General features: G+C 38.4%; 2 protein-coding genes across 3 annotated transcripts in view; both read right to left on the bottom strand.

Moving 5' to 3' along the window:
• hectd4 (HECT domain E3 ubiquitin protein ligase 4) overlaps positions 1–3,537 on the bottom strand; it is a 40,389-nt gene extending 36,852 nt beyond the window's left edge. For both annotated transcript variants that reach the window (XM_030143407.1, XM_030143406.1), the window contains exon 1: positions 2,855–3,537. In XM_030143407.1, the coding sequence (XP_029999267.1) occupies positions 2,855–3,001 (147 nt within the window). In that variant the 5' untranslated portion in view covers positions 3,002–3,537. The remainder of the gene's footprint in view (positions 1–2,854) is intronic.
• Positions 3,538–5,156: 1,619 nt separating this feature from the next.
• On the bottom strand, positions 5,157–16,244 carry LOC115425703 (group 3 secretory phospholipase A2-like). Its single transcript, XM_030143411.1, has 7 exons — positions 15,654–16,244; positions 14,391–14,523; positions 13,858–13,992; positions 10,304–11,220; positions 9,005–9,134; positions 5,792–5,911; positions 5,157–5,659 (listed from the first exon to the last, which is right to left on the bottom strand). The coding sequence occupies exons 1-7, from the start codon at positions 16,123–16,125 to the stop codon at positions 5,485–5,487; spliced, it is 2,082 nt and encodes a 693-aa protein (XP_029999271.1). The 5' UTR covers positions 16,126–16,244; the 3' UTR covers positions 5,157–5,484.
• Between the last annotated feature and the right edge of the window lie 586 nt (positions 16,245–16,830).

Here is a 16,830-nt window from a genome sequence, read left to right on the forward strand (position 1 = left end):
TTTGGACTATGAAATAATGGTCAATGATAATAAGGTACATTTGGGATAGCCTATCAGAAGTGTAACAATGTGCTTCATGTGCACTTAGCCAGCATTGCGGATATTGATCACACTCTGTGGCCCACGAATCATGGACTGGAAAGAAATCCATTATACCATTTAGCAGGCACAATTTGTATTGATTCAATTTCAGAAATGCTACTAATGTTACAGAAACGCTCCTTTGACTGGATGCCGGGCCTAACTCCACCTTGCTCTGCAAAACACTGCTGCAAGTGGATAAAAATAGTCAGCATCATCACACCTACAAAAACAGCACTGAATGACCCAGTCAGTCTTATATCTAGAGTTTAAACTACACTTCAAGACAGACCATTACATAAAAAACACTCAAAAATAAATTCAAACCCACTGAAATAGCCAGACATCTACAGGAGGCTGATGCCAGCAGAGTGATACAGTATTTCTAATTCAGCTGTACCTTACTTCTATTTAAAGCAACAGTTATTCCATTACATTACTAGTAATCTAGTTTTGTTGTAGTATGCTTATATTTAAACAGGCAGTTCAAAGTAAAACCTGTTTAATCATAATTATGATTTCACTGCTTTGTCCTTTATTAGAGCATCTAGTGGAGCTGTGGTAATAGAAGGCTGCTGGTAAAATGGGGTCATCAAGAAGTCATCTGCAGCCGTTATGCCGCTAACACAAGTACCACAAGATTTAGTAAGATAGCAGACTGTTGCTGGGTACGGTTCTTTTACAAGTACTGACTACAATGAAGAAAAGAGAGAAGCAAACGGATTACAGCCAGATATTTGGCAAGAAACATTAGGACAAAGGAGGCTACTTCAATTCAATTAACACTTAATCAAGCAGACAGTGCCCACTAATGTACATTTATAGCATCACCAAACCTTTGAGACGGTCTCAGAATACTGCCTGTGTAAAACTAAAATAATCTGTATAATTTATGCATTCAGCTGTGCCAACATACCACTTTTCCAACACTCAAGTGGGCAAATTTCGTTGTGATTTTGAGCTAAACCTTAATTTACTTTTATCTCACTTTAAACACTGGGTGAGAAACAGGAGTGATCATAAAGAATGTCATATTACTGCATTTAACAAACTCACTAAGTGGAATATATTGTAAATAATCCACTAAATTGTTGCTGATATAAAGAAAATAAACCCTGAAATGGAAGCTGGTTTGAGACCACACTATTGTTAAATAAGAGAGATTAAAAATACAGACTGTTGGATTATCTTAACATACAAGCATGTAGGTCAGCCTTAATGACATACGCAGGAATAGCTGTATTTTCATACAGTGGTGCTAAATGCGTTATGTGAAAAATGTGGTATTATTAGATTCATGTAAATGGCTGCCCATCAGTCTCAGCGTCTGTCTGTCTATTCAACAGTATCTTCCACCTGCTCATCAACATGTGACAGACTACTACAACAAATGCGCAGTACAGGTATTATTGGCACTGGCTTTTTACACTACAGAGTCTCGACATATTGAGGATGTAAATAAACACGGTTAGCTCGAAGTTTCCATCGGTATCACTGTAAAGGAAACGTAATCTACTGACAGACACACTTCCGAGTCGGAGAGTACCTTCAAAATAAAAGCTTGAAAAATGAGTGGTTCTAAACCCACTTTGACCAAAAAAAAAAAAAAAAAAAAAAATCATACTGACTTCATACATCTTACTTTTGTTTGAAGCACTTTTAAATTGAGTACCAAATATTTATATGATTGCTACCTAATATGCTACACATATAAACATCTGATATAATTGTACTTGTAATTAAGACATATTTAGCAAAATACCACAGTTTCAGGGTTACATTGCTATAGAAACTACATGACATTGCGCATATTGGTTGTCCTTGAATGCTGTAAAAGGTATAAATAACTAAAGCATATTTATTATATAATCTGTACAGTGTAATAAGTTAATGAACATGTCGTTAACCGTCTTCAAAGATCACTGGCAGTAGCAATCCATTTGACTAAATAGCAACATCTAGTGCACACCAGGGTACTGAATTTCAACACTTTAATAGCAAAGACTGCACTAAATGCCGGGTATCGATAGATGCCCTGTTATTTGAGGCCAAATTTCATTCCTCACAGAATAAATCGTATTAATTTCACTGCATCCACCACATATACATACATATATATTTATATACATGGCCTTTACAGTTATTGATAGTAACAGAAGACTTCAAATTACAGTAAACACATTTACCATTACAGTGAGAGACTTCGTTAAGTGGCACATTGTTGTTTTATATTTTACTGTTTAAGAGTGTAAAAATAAACACCATATTTGCATCCTAGTGTTTACAGTATTTTTTTTTTTAAATTAGAGTGGAAAAATCATATTGAAAGAAGTATAAACATTTTAGCACAACATTTAGCCCAAATTTTGTCAAGATTTGTTCTTGGTTCTTGCCCACTTAGCTAGATGGAGTATTTCAGTATTAGCCAACTTTATGTAGCTCATGTTAGGTTAAGACCCCTATGATGGATTAGGTTAGGTTCCTAATCTGAGGTTTTTGGAACCTTGTTTGTACAGCTTTTATTGTGAAAGACACATACAGGAAATGCTTTGCCAATGGCTGCTGGTTTGACAGTGAGTCAATAACAAGCAGGGTAGGAAACTTGCAAACGTTAGCGCTACCGTTATCATAGAGGGTGTGTTGCAGCTGACAGTAAATACAAATGTACACATTAAAACAAACAAAGGATAATATTAATGCCAACACTGTGAGCGTGTTTCTAAATATAAGCTTGTGTGTGTGTGTGTGTCTGTGTGAGATGGCTTTCACCCACCTCTTGCTCCGTGTCCCCCTGTTCTGACACTCCAATTTCACTGGGCAGTTCGGCCAGATCTGTGACCCGAATGAGTCCGTCGTGGAGGAAAATTGTCTCCTCCTTCACGGAAAGCCACTGGGACGAATCCACGGCCCCGGAGCCCATCGCTCTCTCCTCCGACAATGATGCCAAAGGGGTCGAACATTAAAAATTCAGTGACAGAATGACAGAAACGCCCTAGCTAGCCTGCTACCGAGCTACAATAACATTCCAGCCGTCGCCACTGCCGTCTTATCTGGCGATGAGCTGTGACAGGGCAAACAGCAACGTAGCACTACAAGCAAACCGATGACAAATACACGGTAAACAGGTATTGGTTGCGAATCCTCTTCACATAACTTGGCTGCTCGTGTCGTGCTAATAGCGGCTGCTAGCTGTCTGGCTTGGTTAGCTGGAAGCCCTGCTAACTTACCGTACGGTATCGTTTTAACGTTACCGAGCAGAGTGGGCGTGACACTTGTACTAAATCCGTTATTACGCCGCACCTTTTAAACGACAGCCTTTTCAGGACAAAGACTGCGCCTGTAGTGAACCCATTTCTCGGTTAAATACGAAACGCAGACGGCTCCGCTAACGGCCCGGCCGCTGTGTCACTGACTGAGAAGATAATGAAAGTCTCCCAGCTGTCAGTGCGACGCCATGTTTCCAAGGCCAACTAGCTGCTCCCAGCATGCACCGCGGCCCAGAATAAAAGCTGTCAAATATTCATGAGTTCATATAGTCTGTGGTTCAGATAACACACAACTTAGTTATCACTTATCATTCACTAAAGATGTTTTGACGGTTTTAGATGAGATATGTTATAAAGAAAGCTGAAAGCTGGAGCCCAAATAGGTTATACACTTGGTTTAAAATATAATTCAATATGTTATAAATATGGTATTTTTGAAGAAAAATGGATGAATGGGATCCTGACTAAACCGAAGTTGCAGACATACATTCAATTAAAAATCACATATAAAACAGAATTTTATGTCAGCGCAAATTTGACCAGGAACCAAAGGTCCCTAATTGCTCAGTTGCGAACAGGAATCCTTCCCTTGGCCTTAGAAACTGGGAGATTCGCCCAAACCCAGAAGAAAACAGACTTTGTGGACTGTGTGATTTGGGGGAAGTGGAAAATGAATCACATTTTCTTTTGTATTGTCCTCTATATGATGAACTGAGAGCCCCTTTGTTTGATGATATGTGTATCCGAAATCCTGATATGTTCTGGAGCACTGATGATGACAAGATGAAAAGGTTGTTTAGTTCTAATGTATATAAATTAACATTATTTGTTTGTAAAGCCTGGAAGAAGCGGCAGATGTGTTTGTTTAAATAGGTCAGTATTTTGTTTTGTTCATATCTATTGTGCCTGTTGTCTGGTGTTTGATTTTTGGTGTGTATTTTTGGTGTCTTATAAGCCCATGTAAGGGCTGGGCATGTTTTCTTTTATGCAAGACACAATAATAAAAACATTCATTCATTCATTCATTCATTCATTCATATGGTATCTTGCACTGGAACATGTACCCCTGAATCTGTCGCATCTGGGTGATATGGCTATTGTTATAAAAATGCAGTTTGTATTCTAGCTAAAGCTTTATGAACTAAGATTTATGAGGTTTTATCTGCTACAGTCTCTGTACTGGACCCAAACTGCTATTACAACTGGATGGTAAATCACCATTAATAAGTGGAAGATGCCCAGGGAGCTGCATTTTAAGAACTGGGTGACTGGGGGAAAGTATTAAATTGTGTTACAGAGGATGCAGGATACAGGACAGAAAATTATCTTCTAAGTGGCAGGCATATTTGGCGTTTGAATGTTTGAATGTACCGCTCTTTTCTTTATTTTTAATTAAAGACTCAGGTCAGATTTGAACAGTCCACTTGGGAACAGAGTGACTGCTTTGGTATCTGTTTGATAATTTCAGTGGGTTTGTAATAGAACGTATATGTCATCTGTTTCATGGCTAATGTTAACATCATTGAATAAAAGCAGTTTAAAAGCTGTAGAAAGTTATAAAAATAGAAGTCTTGAACACCTGCATGTTGGATGTGTTATAGGAGTGTTATAACCTCAGTGGAACATGTCTTGGATCATTCTTTCCTTAACATTTTCAAATAAGATAAAGTAAAATCACACTGTGAAAGGAGAATTACAGCTCTAAGCAACAAATGCCAGCTTGGTCATCTAGCTGTGCAAGTCATATTGTGGACATATAAAACATATTTCATGTAATTAAACACACTAGAAACAACATAAGTTTTTTGTTTATCTCACCACTTTACTGAGTCAAGGAATACAGACAATTTGACCCCAACTTGTGATTATTTCCTCAAATGTCCTGTACACATGTTCTTAAATTAATCAGTTACAATAGATGTTCACATCACATTCCCTGTGCATGAACAGTTCACGTCCATATAAATATAAAACTCTACATCCACATAGTATTTACAAAACAGTACAAAAATCAAAGGTTTGACTTCCTGAATGTTTTCAGCACACTGCTGTTTTACACCATATGACTGACAGAGAAAATGCTGCACAAAATGCAAAGCCTTTACAATTCATTGTTGATGTGCATAGCAGCTTATAATCATGTGAGCCGTGCCATAGCTTCTCTTCTCAGCCTTAGGCATCGCTTATAAAGGCGAACAGAAATCCTTCTTTTTCTGTGCTTGCCTGAATTTTGCACCCCAGCAATGTCTTTTCCCTCTATCTTCTTAAGTGCTTGAAGTAGGTCAGAAGCTTTAGTGAAGCCTCCAGAACAGCTGGAAAAGAAAAAATAAGAAAAATATTAAGAACATAACTCAAACTAATAATCTGAGTTAGCACATTAGACAGCAGAGGTACAAAGCTTCAAACCAATGTTGAGATTATCATGAATGAGTGAAGTTCGAAACCTTTTTCCGAGGCGACATTTTTTCTTCTTTGGCAGTTTAAAACAGTATTGAGAGACTGAATCCATCAGAAAAGGGGGGAAAGCAGTGGGTTCCTTGATGCTTTGAATGTGACCAGCCAAGCTGTAAAAATGACAAATGACAAGCAATTTATAACCCCAGAAACAAAGCACAAAACAAAGATAAGACTGATGAGATGATAAAACAATAAAGTGTCATTCACTGTGTCCTCTGCATCTGGACAGATACAAGGACAGATACAATGAATCAGTCAGATCATAAATGCAAATTTGAAGTTTTGAGGTTTAATCATTTCTAAAACTAAAAATATAGGTTTGTAACTCCTACTTCTGCTGTAAGTTGCCCTTTTTTAATGAATGAAACCTGAACTTAAATCATGGATTTATATAATTATGTTTGTAAAAATCCAACTTGGGGCAAATCAACAACACTCTCTCTTTTGGATATACCTTAACTGCATTGTCCCAATTAAAACAGAAAAAAACATCTAAATTCACTCTTGCTATTACCACAACACCGGGCTTTTACACAAGAACTAGGCAGATAAAGATGTAATTGATAAGTTAATTATGACTATTTCCTTTGCATGTCCCAGTAAGCCTGTATATACTGGTGAACAGGAATGCAGCCATTGTTAACTTTATTAGTTCCACCTGCAGTTTTCCCATTATGGCCTGTCAAATGGTCTGGCCTGGGAGGGGGAAGTGTAAAGTCTTTTTACAAGGTGCAACTAGGCAACACATAAATCCATTTTATTAACAGAGGTTCAGTCATTTCATAAACAGGGTTTTGCTTTCACGGTGTTCACAAATAAACCAGCTTTAGTATTGTACTGTACTTCACAACTTATTGTAGACATTATTAAAATTGTACTGGAAACTACCACTAGAAATGACATCTGAGAGAAAATGGATGTAGCACAGGAATGCATAATGAATTAGTGGTGAAACAGCTTTGAGTCCACAAAAAGCTACGTATGGCTTTCATCAGATTACACTGTAAACTTTCCAAGGTGAGTACAATAAAAGATGAAGCTCTTTGCCATTACACTCCGAACCACAAAAAGAAATCCCAAATACTTAATAATTAAAATATATTAGAATAAAAAGTCTGACTTTAGCTTGTTACCTTCAATAGAGAGAACTTTGTGTAAAATATATATTAAATTGTATAGGTGCCTAAGAACAGCAGCCTGTGTGATGAAGCATAGACCAGTGGTTCTTAACCTGGGTTCGATCGAACCCTAGGGGTTCAGTGAGTCAGTCTCAGGGGTTCGGCGGAGGTCAAGACACACACTCGACTCATTAGTTGGGTGTGTGTGTCAGGCTAGGTCCATGTATGCAAACAAACGGCTTCGGAGACTCTTTCTCTGATTGACATCCAATATACGAGGTGTATTGTTGTTGCTTATAGCACTACAACACAAAGGAACAGACTTTGCTGTGAAAATGACATGAGAGTGGCACTTGCCAAGGTGAAGCCGTGCATTTCTGAAATGGTCTCTCAAAGGTAACAGCAGAAGTCACACTGATTTGCAGTAAATATTCATTATTATTGTGGCCTGATGGAAATTAGGTGATGGGTGTGTGTTAAAATGTTAAAAATGATAAATAGCATAAATACAATAAGTTCATTATTGGAATACATAAGATTAAAAATTAAAACCATTTCAGTGTGTGGTCCAGAATGCAGCAGCGCGTCTGGTCTTCAATCAGCCTAAAAGGGCACATGTCACCCCCTTACTCATTGAGTTACACTGGCTACCCATAGCTGCCCGCATCAAATTCAAATCTTTAATCCTAGCCTACAAAATTCTCAGTGGGGCTGCTCCTGTCTACTTAGGTGCACTAATAAAAGCTTATGTCGCCCCACGACCACTACGCTCGTCTGGGAACGTAGTCTGGTGGTCCCCAGACCTTGTACAAGACATTCCAGGCTCTTTTCATGGGTCGTTCCACGTTGGTGGAACGCTCTACCAAGTGCTACAAGAACAGAGTCATCCCTGCCTATCTTCAAGAAGCTCCTGAAGACCCAACTCTTCCGAGAGCACCTCCTATCCTAACACTTTCAAACATTCCATTTTAAATATTCTAATAAGGTTTTTCCCAGGACAACCACAGATTCTTTCACGATTATCTCTGGACCTGCTGCGGTGGTCCGGCCTCTTCCCTGCCCTCATCATCACCACTCACTTATCCTCAACCGCCTCCATGTGTCTCCCCCTACTCCCCCCTTCTCCCCCTCTCCCCCAGTCTCTATCTCTATCGCTCTCTCTTTTTCCCCTTCTCTACTCTCTCTCTTTAACCCCAACTGGTCAAGGCAGACGGCCATCCTCCAGGAGTCTGGGTCTGCTCGAGGTTTCTGCTGTTAAAGGGAAGTTTTTCCTCGCCACTGTCACCAGTCACAAGTGTTTGCTCCTGGAAGATTCTGTTGGGTTTCTGTAAAGTGACTTAGAGTCTGGTTTTGACCAACTCTATATATAAAATGTCAAGAGATAACTTTTTTGTGATCTGGTGCTATATAAATAAAATTTGATTGACTGAGTGATTTAATTGGTTTTCCCCTGTAAGTCACTTTGGAAAAAAGCGTCTGCCAAATGCGTAAACATAAATGCGTAAACATAGTATTAAAAAAGGTCATGTCTTTGTGAAAAGGTATGTAATTTGTTTTGAGTTCATGCACTGTATTGGTTTTGTTCTTTGAACACAGTGATGTTAATGCACGGTTCATTTTGTGCACCAGTAAAACATATACCTGTGTCTTGAATTTGAAAAAAATCATATTTTATTTTTTAATAAAGAAGGGTTCGGTGAATGCGCATATGAAACTGGTGGGGTTCAGTACCTCCAACAAGGTTAAGAACCACTGGCATAGACATATATGAGAAACACGGACTAGTTTATTCACCTAATCTGCTTTATTAGAGAGAACACTGACAAAAATATAAAATAAAATTCTGTTGACCTGAGGAAAAACAAAAATGCAAATAGGGTCTTTAATAATAATAATAATAATAATAATAATAATAATAATAATAATAATAATAATAATAATAATAATAATAATAATAATAAACTTTATTTGTATAGCACCTTTCATACAGAAATCTTAGCCCAAAGTGCTTCACATTGATTGAAAAAATACAATATTAAAATACATTAAGATTTGATTATAAGTGTGGTGCTGTAAATTTACCGGCTGGTGCAGTCACAGTGGTAGGCTGTCTTTGCTTCAAAGTTCTGGAGATCATACTTTTTCTCCAAAGGAGGTATTTTGTATTTACATTTATCCAAATGTTTTAGGCTTCCACACAGGAGAAGATCATCTACAGAATGAAAGATAAACACAGATTATCACAAAATATTTATAAAAAAATTGAGTGTTGAGCTCACAAGCTATCAGAAAAAAAATAATTCAGTGACACCTCTAGGGGGCACAGCTCGGCTCCTTTACAAAGGGAATCCTTGGTACATGTTTTAACCCGCCTATGGCTTAAACACATTTGAGTGGAATTCTGTTGGATCCTTCAGGCTGTGGGCTGTCATCATCACCTTCAGTCATTCAACTAAGTGTGTTGCTCATCTCTTAGTAGTGACTAATGCTATACATAGTTTTATAGCACAACTAACTTCTTTTGATCTGTCTTGGTGGCTTACATGTTCACACATTCACACAGACCAAAATACTTTATTCATTCCACGATTACCTTGTTTAGACTGAAGTGTGTGCGCTATGTTTTAATATTGCTTGTATTTATATGGGGTGTGATGATCCATATATACCTCTGAAATGTGTCATTAAATCTACTGGAGTTGATAGTTTTTCTGTGCCACTTGATAAAAATGTCTTAATTACCTTGTGTATATTGTATATTGTAATTCAAGTTGTCTGAGACAAAATGGGAATTCTACTCCTTTCTTTGTATTTTGTCTGTGTAGAAAGTATACCCCATGGCGGAGTACATCATAAGGGTTTACAGATAGGCAGCAGAGTTAAATATAAGTTTAACAGCTATAATTACTGATCACTGTTCAGATTCAGTGAGTCTGCTACTCTACTCTGTAGCGTAACATGGAAGCTGTTTCTTCTTTTTTCACACCGGTGTGAAACAACATACGGTCCTTTATATTTATATTTACTCTTCTGATTTGGATGGAAAAGAGAAAGCTGCAGAAGGAAACTGTGTATTGTAAAATTCTCATGTATTTCTTCCAGATTCCAGCTCCTGCAGCTTTCACTCTGTTTAATCTCTTTAAAATTGCCAAGATGACAAGAGGAGTTTACTGTAAATTGACTCCACTGGAAATAATGACCTCACAGGTTGATGGGTTGAGTCAGTATACATAATAACCTGAAACTGAAGCAGCTATACAGTGTTCAGCCATCATACGCTTTGGCACTTTGCCTGTGTTTTTTTATTGTGGCGTCTTTACTGACGTGTTTATGGTGTATTTTATGAAGACTCAAGCAAAAATGACCCGTACATGTACTCACCTGATGATGCATCGTTCCGGATGTTGATGTGCTGGCTTGTATTATTCCCTAATATATGAGAATACACCTTCTTTTGTGCTTTGCCATCATAATGAAGGTGCGAGGCTGCCTTCATTTCAGTTGTGTTATTGGTGCCTGACCATCCAGATGTGGCTGTGCTCTGGAGTCTTTTTGAAGTATCGGTTTGGAGTGATTGCATTAGTTCACTTCTAGTTGTTGCAGGTCTATCAGTTGTTGCTTGTGTCGTCGCTTTTTGTTCAGGACAGTTTGTACATTGAGGAGGAGGAGCTTGACTTTTCACAGGAATTGTTGATCTACAGCATTGCCTTCCCTGTGAGAGTTTTTTGCTGCTTTTTTTGGTTTTGGTCGTTGCTGTGATGGCTGTGAAGTGCTGCAGTGCTGGGCTTTGTGATAAAAGCGGAGTGCTTTGTGTTGTGGATGTTGTCTGTAGATAAGACGCTGTGGTTACCTCTGTGTGAACTGCAGGGTCAGCTGCCAGACCCTTCCTGTTGCTCTTGTTTTTCACACGTTTCTTTTTATTTAATACTAACTTGTCGCTTATAGTGGCATTAGAAACATGTGTTGTCACGGTAGGAGTAACAGTATGTAGCGATGATAATGGAGGCTTTTGGGAGGAGACTACTGTAGACAATTTCCGCCTTCTTTTACAGCCTTTCCCTCTTCTCCTGTCAACGAAAGTGTCTCCTCTCGGTGGATCTTTGGTGACACATCTACGTTCATCTCTGGGGAACTTTCTGGGTGCCTTGGTCACTGGGCTTTCAGTTACATGTTGGCCTTTACTGCTTGTAGTGTTGCTGATGCGAGCCTTGTCTTCAAATTTAGTTTCAATATCAGATTTATTGTAAGGACGAGAGTTTTTAAATGTGGCATATGCAGCCTCTTTTGTTACCTTGCACCTAGAGAGAATAACAAATGCAAGTTAAAAATCAGCCTCGGACAAAAAAAAAAAAATTTTTCCAGTATTTTTGCAGGACATATTAATCATTTACAGTATATTCACAACATCAACTGCAGTTATTTAATAAAGGGTAACCACACTTTCCATTTAAGATGTATCCTGTCATTTTAGGCACTATAATGAGCATTTTCACTAGGACACAAATATAGAGACACAGTGGAAATTTAAATCACTCCCTGATTACAATCATGTATATTATAAAAGCCAAGTGACCTCTGTGTACATGTGTGCGTGTATGTGTATCTGATTTATAACTGAAAAACTGGATAGAGCTAGCCTTTGCCTTTTGGAGTTCTTATGTATTTTTGGTCAAGGATCAGCCAGGCGAAAACAGCTTATTGATACGACAGATACTTCTGGAGTTATTAGTTGTTTTTAAAATTACAATGGGTTTACAGGTGGCCTGCGGATGAGTCCATTCGCAGCCGCAAATGGGGGAGGGGGCTGGATCCGGATCAGTGGAACCACCGGGACATGACAGGAGAACCGAGCCCGGCTGTGATCACACACTAACAAGGTCGGTTTGGTTCTTTCTGTAGCCTGGTTCTACAACGTCAGTCCCTGGACAGACCCAGCCCATTAATTAACCCAGCCATTTTGATTTCAATACAAAACAAAATGAGGGCCATTGTATTTTTTCCTAATCTGTGTGTTACACTAGTAAACTTAGTTCAGTTCCTCATTTTATCAACTTTACTGCTTCTAGAACCTGTGGATTCCCATGGGTCAACATGCTAGCTAAAATATACTTTCTCAGTGTAATATCATTAACACAGTGGTTCCCAACCTTTTTTGGCTCGTGACCCCATTTTAACATCACAAATTTCTGGTGACCCCAGACATTCAAAGCGGAGACTTTTTTTTTTGCTAAAATTAATTTGTTTTGGATCATGTAATAGTTTGCTATACTATGTTGCAAATAAAGGTTAATTTTAGATGACATTTATTCTATATAATGTATATTATTATGGACAGAGGCAGGAAAGCCAGGTGTAGATTACTGCACAAAGTGAGAATTTGATTTTCCTTGGTCAAGATATGTACAGTCAGTCCAGCTTGGATTTACAAGGCTGACAATTAATACTGAACAAACAAGAACTCAAACTATGAATTATGAAAGAGCTGCAGCATCTGAAACCACAATGAACATTTGAAAGGCAAACAGTACCACAGTTCTTCAGTTTCAGCTTCAGAGTTTGTCATGTCTTTTATGTATTGGGATTGTCTCTCTCAACTCACCATATATTTTTATTAGTAAGTTGTTTTTTTTTTTTTTGTCTTTTTTTTTTTTTTTTTATCAATTACTAGAAATTTCTGGTGACCCCATTTGAATTCCTGGCAATCCTACATGGAGTCCCAACCCCAAGGTTGAAAAACACTGCATTAACACAAGGAAAACCATTAATATTTTCTTTTCGAAGGCAATTTTTTTGTAACCGGTTAAGACGTGGGAAAGAAAGGACAGGTGTGGCACCATACCCTTCATAATCATTGGGATTTGACAATGTTGCAGGCTTGTTATTACAAGACAAATGGAACCCCATTCACAGAGTCATGTGCTGGTTCTGCTACATCAGACTTCCAAATTACGGCATAGTTGTGCAATGTAATAGATTAGATGTGACTGAGAAACAATTCATGTCATGTCAGGTCATGACATTTCATTTGAACTGATTCCTTATTGCACTATGCCCTTCTGATTCCATTTGAGGGTTTTGGTAAACTTTTTTGCTGATAAAGTTTCTAGCATTAGAGTCCAAATCATGCTGTCTCTGTTTATTACTCCATACAAGGGATTCTATCAGACTATTAGTTCATTTCTTGTCCACATAAGATTTAGTGAGGAGGGTGAATTGCACAAATTTCTTATTCTCTCCATTCAGTGTTTCACCCTGAGACAAAGAGGTTTCTGGCTTTTATCTTTGCATATTTTAGCAATTATTCACAAGTCTTTAGAAAGTGTTTTCTTCCCTTCTCATATCCTTTATGAGTAACCAATCAGTCTTTGTAAAGCTTCAGCCCATAGCACAGAAACTGCTCTGCTGAATGTTTTCAGGGACAGTAGGATGGACTCAGATGCTGGCTGATGTAACGTACCAGTGTTGTTGCACCTGCTGTGTTTGTTGCAACTTCTCACAACAGTTTAAATGAAAAATAAGAAAGGCGTGACTCTGATTACACTCCACCAGTTCAAGCCCTACTTGAGTAACAGGAGTTTCACCATAACACTGGGACTGACTCACCAGTGAAGTTCTTCAACGGCCTATAATGGGTCCTTTGTTATTATCCCAAAACATATCTACATGGAGTCAAATTATCTGCAATGTCAGTATTTCTTCCATTTCTATGCAGATGATTTACACATCTATTTATTTATTAATCTATCAGACCACATTCCAGGCCCCCACAACTGTGGATTAATCACTCTTGGGTATCAGACAAGCTGTTTCAGTCTAGGAGTGTGTCTTTGTGTATTTCGCAGTATTTCTCAGATTTTAATTTTTATCACATTTAGTTTATAATATCAGTTACATGCACTGTGAATTTTAAGCAAGAATATTAACATTTCGCTTACTTTCCCCACCAGTACATCTTTGTGCATTGCCTCCGTCGTTTGAGCTCAAAGCAGGGGACTCGCAGGATGTTGAAGTAGCTATATCCCACCATGCTAGAAATTGTATCATTGACACTGAGAAGGCACTGTCGAAACCTGGTGAGATCAGAAATGAATGGCATGTGACATCTGTGTAATCTCATTTCATCCAACACACATTTTCTGATGATCAGTATCCTTTAGCAGAGTGAGAGAAAACTGCTCTTATGGTTGAAATGACTGATTATGATGGACGAACGATGTGCTCACCAAATACAGTAATTTGAGTAACATGCTCAAGCCAGACATGGAAAATCTAAGTGCAGAGTAAAATACAACAATTTTCACAACTCTTATTAAGTTCAGACCTTTCAACAGCTCTGTCCATATTTCATTTTATATGCTAGTCTGTACAGTAGAGGTACATAACAGGGAAAATTGCTGCAGGGGAGGACAAGTTTCCTGCAGGTGTTGAATTCTTGGAAGTGCTGGCTGTATGTCATTTAGAGGCCTACCTTTGGTCACAGTCGCAATGTGAAACAGTATAGAAGTTGGGGTTGAAGACTCCATAATTTACTGTCATTCCAGGAATGATATGATTACAATGGTCATGCTCCCGGCAGCATCTGTCTGCAGCCTCAAACATCCCTGTCAAGAAGAACATAATTCAATCAGTCAAGAGGAAACCGGGGTTAAATCAGGTCAAGAGAGATCAGCTGCCTGCTTAAAATCAGAGCTGCTAGTCTCAAAGTTTCATTATCTAATGTGGTTAGTACATGCAAATATAGTTCACTTTATTACTTTTCTCCATGTATTTTTCTACCTGGTAATGTTTCATGTGAAGAGGTGTTAATTGTTTTTATATCATACTTTGCAACATGAGGTGCCACTATTTCAGTTCTTTGCAACTGGACTGAAGTCAAAGAAACTCTGTTTATATCTGCTGTTCATCATATTCGTTTTTAGCAATCGTTTGTTATAGCCAGACATCTTAAGATGAATTAAGAATTATTAATATTACACTTTTTGTATGCAATTTCCACTAAACCTCACCACTCTTAGATTCCTGATTTTGATGTAATTTAAAATTGGTTTGAGTGCAAAGAGGTGCTACTCTTAACCCATAAGGACCCAAACATCAACTGGTGACCAATATTATATACTGATATAACAAAGTTAAATGCCTGTTAATCCACTAATCCTATCAATACATGTAAATAACTGGAGTAAAAAGCAGTTTGTCATCTTTTCATGGTCATCAGATATGACCTATTTGGACGTGCAGAGGCTCTGTAGTGAACATGGAAACACCATCATCTTCTACAACATTGATTCACCAGTAAAACCCATGGATGGAGATGATATAATGATATATTTTACTGATAAAGTCACTTTTTCCCCTCACTTTTCTCAGTGTTTTTGCTATAATAATCCTCAACCTCAATCTGAGCTTTTATCTACATGATCAGTGAATTTTATACAGGAAAATACCTGATTTTCACTTAAAATGCAAAATACAGAGGAAAAATTGTGATAAATCACTTAAATGTTAAAAAAAGTAGAGGAAAAATTAATGTGGGAACTGACACATTTATCTCTGGGTCTTTATGGGTTACACTGGGAGGTAGTGTTCTAGGATCAAACAGCTGCAGAAGGACTATAAACATTCCTTCAGAAGGCTCAGACATTTCTTCGTCCTATAACTGCAACATTAACTGTTAGGCTGATTTTTCTGATGTGGAAGGAGAGTGGGGTGCTCAAAAGTTACCAGTTCTCACCTAGTTGATCATATCCACCGGCGCGGGATCCGTGGCCGCACCACAGTGTTCCTGGGAATATCCAGGACCTTTTTCTCCGAACTTTCCCCTCTCCTGCGCTCTTGGTAAACTTTTGCGCACTGGGCGCATCAGGTGTGCATGGAGCATCAGGGGACAGTACAATACTGATATTAAATCTTTGGTTGATTTCTTGAGACTCACTGCTGCTGCTCTTACAAAAAGTGTCATAACTTCCCGTGACCAGAGGATTAGTATTGATCTCGCAGGTGACCAGTCTCAAATCTTCAGACCACACGGTGAGGTACAAGGAGCGCACACCAGCATTCTGCCGCAGAAATGTAACCCGAGTTTGTCTGTCCTCAGCAGGACTCGACCTGAGACACAAGTGGTCTGACCCGACTACATCTTGTACTTTTAATAAAATTAGCCATAATGAGGTAAAAACAAACTGAAAAGCGCATCTGCTGTACATTTCAGTATCATATAGGTGCGTAATCCAGTTTGGGTACAAGTTGGATTTAATGTTAAACTGGTAAATTATCAGCAGTAGTCTGCCTGTGGTATGAGGGAATTTCTGCACCGGCCGGCTTAAAGGTGTCTCTCCGACAGGGATAGGCATGTGCGCCTCCAGGGTAAACCGGCTTTGGGGTGAGAGGGTCCTCTCATTGGTCTATGATGTGGTGTGATGTGGAGGCTTGTCAGATGACACTGCCCACTTTCCCTACGTGTGGTCTGGTTCGGGTGATCAGGTGAGGTTTATACTTGCCTATTTTACATATTATAGGCAAAGCAGGTTTAATATCTCAGTGGAACTTATGTTCTGTGATCTCAGGCGTTATGAAAACAAAGTGGAGAATTCAAATTTCATGCAAGCTGCCCTAACCTGCAGAACACGGCGCCAAGTATGTGAGGAAATATGTCAGGTGTGGAAAACGACCCACCCAATATCTATCTATCTATCTATCTATCTATCTATCTATCTATCTATCTATCTATCTATCTATCTATCTATCTATCTATCTATCTATCTATCTATCTATCTATCTATCTATCTATCTATCTATCTATCTATCTATCTATCTATCTATCTACATTTTCAAGTATTCATGACAATAATTGTATATTACTTCATGTATTGTTGTCCAGGAAAGAGAACCTGCAGGTATAAGACTCCAAT

This window comes from Sphaeramia orbicularis, chromosome 9, assembly GCF_902148855.1.
Source record: "Sphaeramia orbicularis chromosome 9, fSphaOr1.1, whole genome shotgun sequence".
Lineage (NCBI taxonomy): Eukaryota > Metazoa > Chordata > Actinopteri > Kurtiformes > Apogonidae > Sphaeramia > Sphaeramia orbicularis.

What these genes read in the sequence shown, in the direction of transcription:
- LOC115425703 (XM_030143411.1), bottom strand. Translation starts at nt 16,125, where the DNA reads ATGTACAGCAGATGCGCTTTTCAGTTTGTTTTTACCTCATTATGGCTA. An exon ending in CATTGCGACTGTGACCAAAG is followed by an intron (nt 13,993 to 14,390) that starts GTAGGCCTCTAA and finishes TGATCTCACCAG; the next exon opens with GTTTCGACAGTGCCTTCTCA. An exon ending in CCGGAACGATGCATCATCAG is followed by an intron (nt 9,135 to 10,303) that starts GTGAGTACATGT and finishes TTCATTCTGTAG; the next exon opens with ATGATCTTCTCCTGTGTGGA.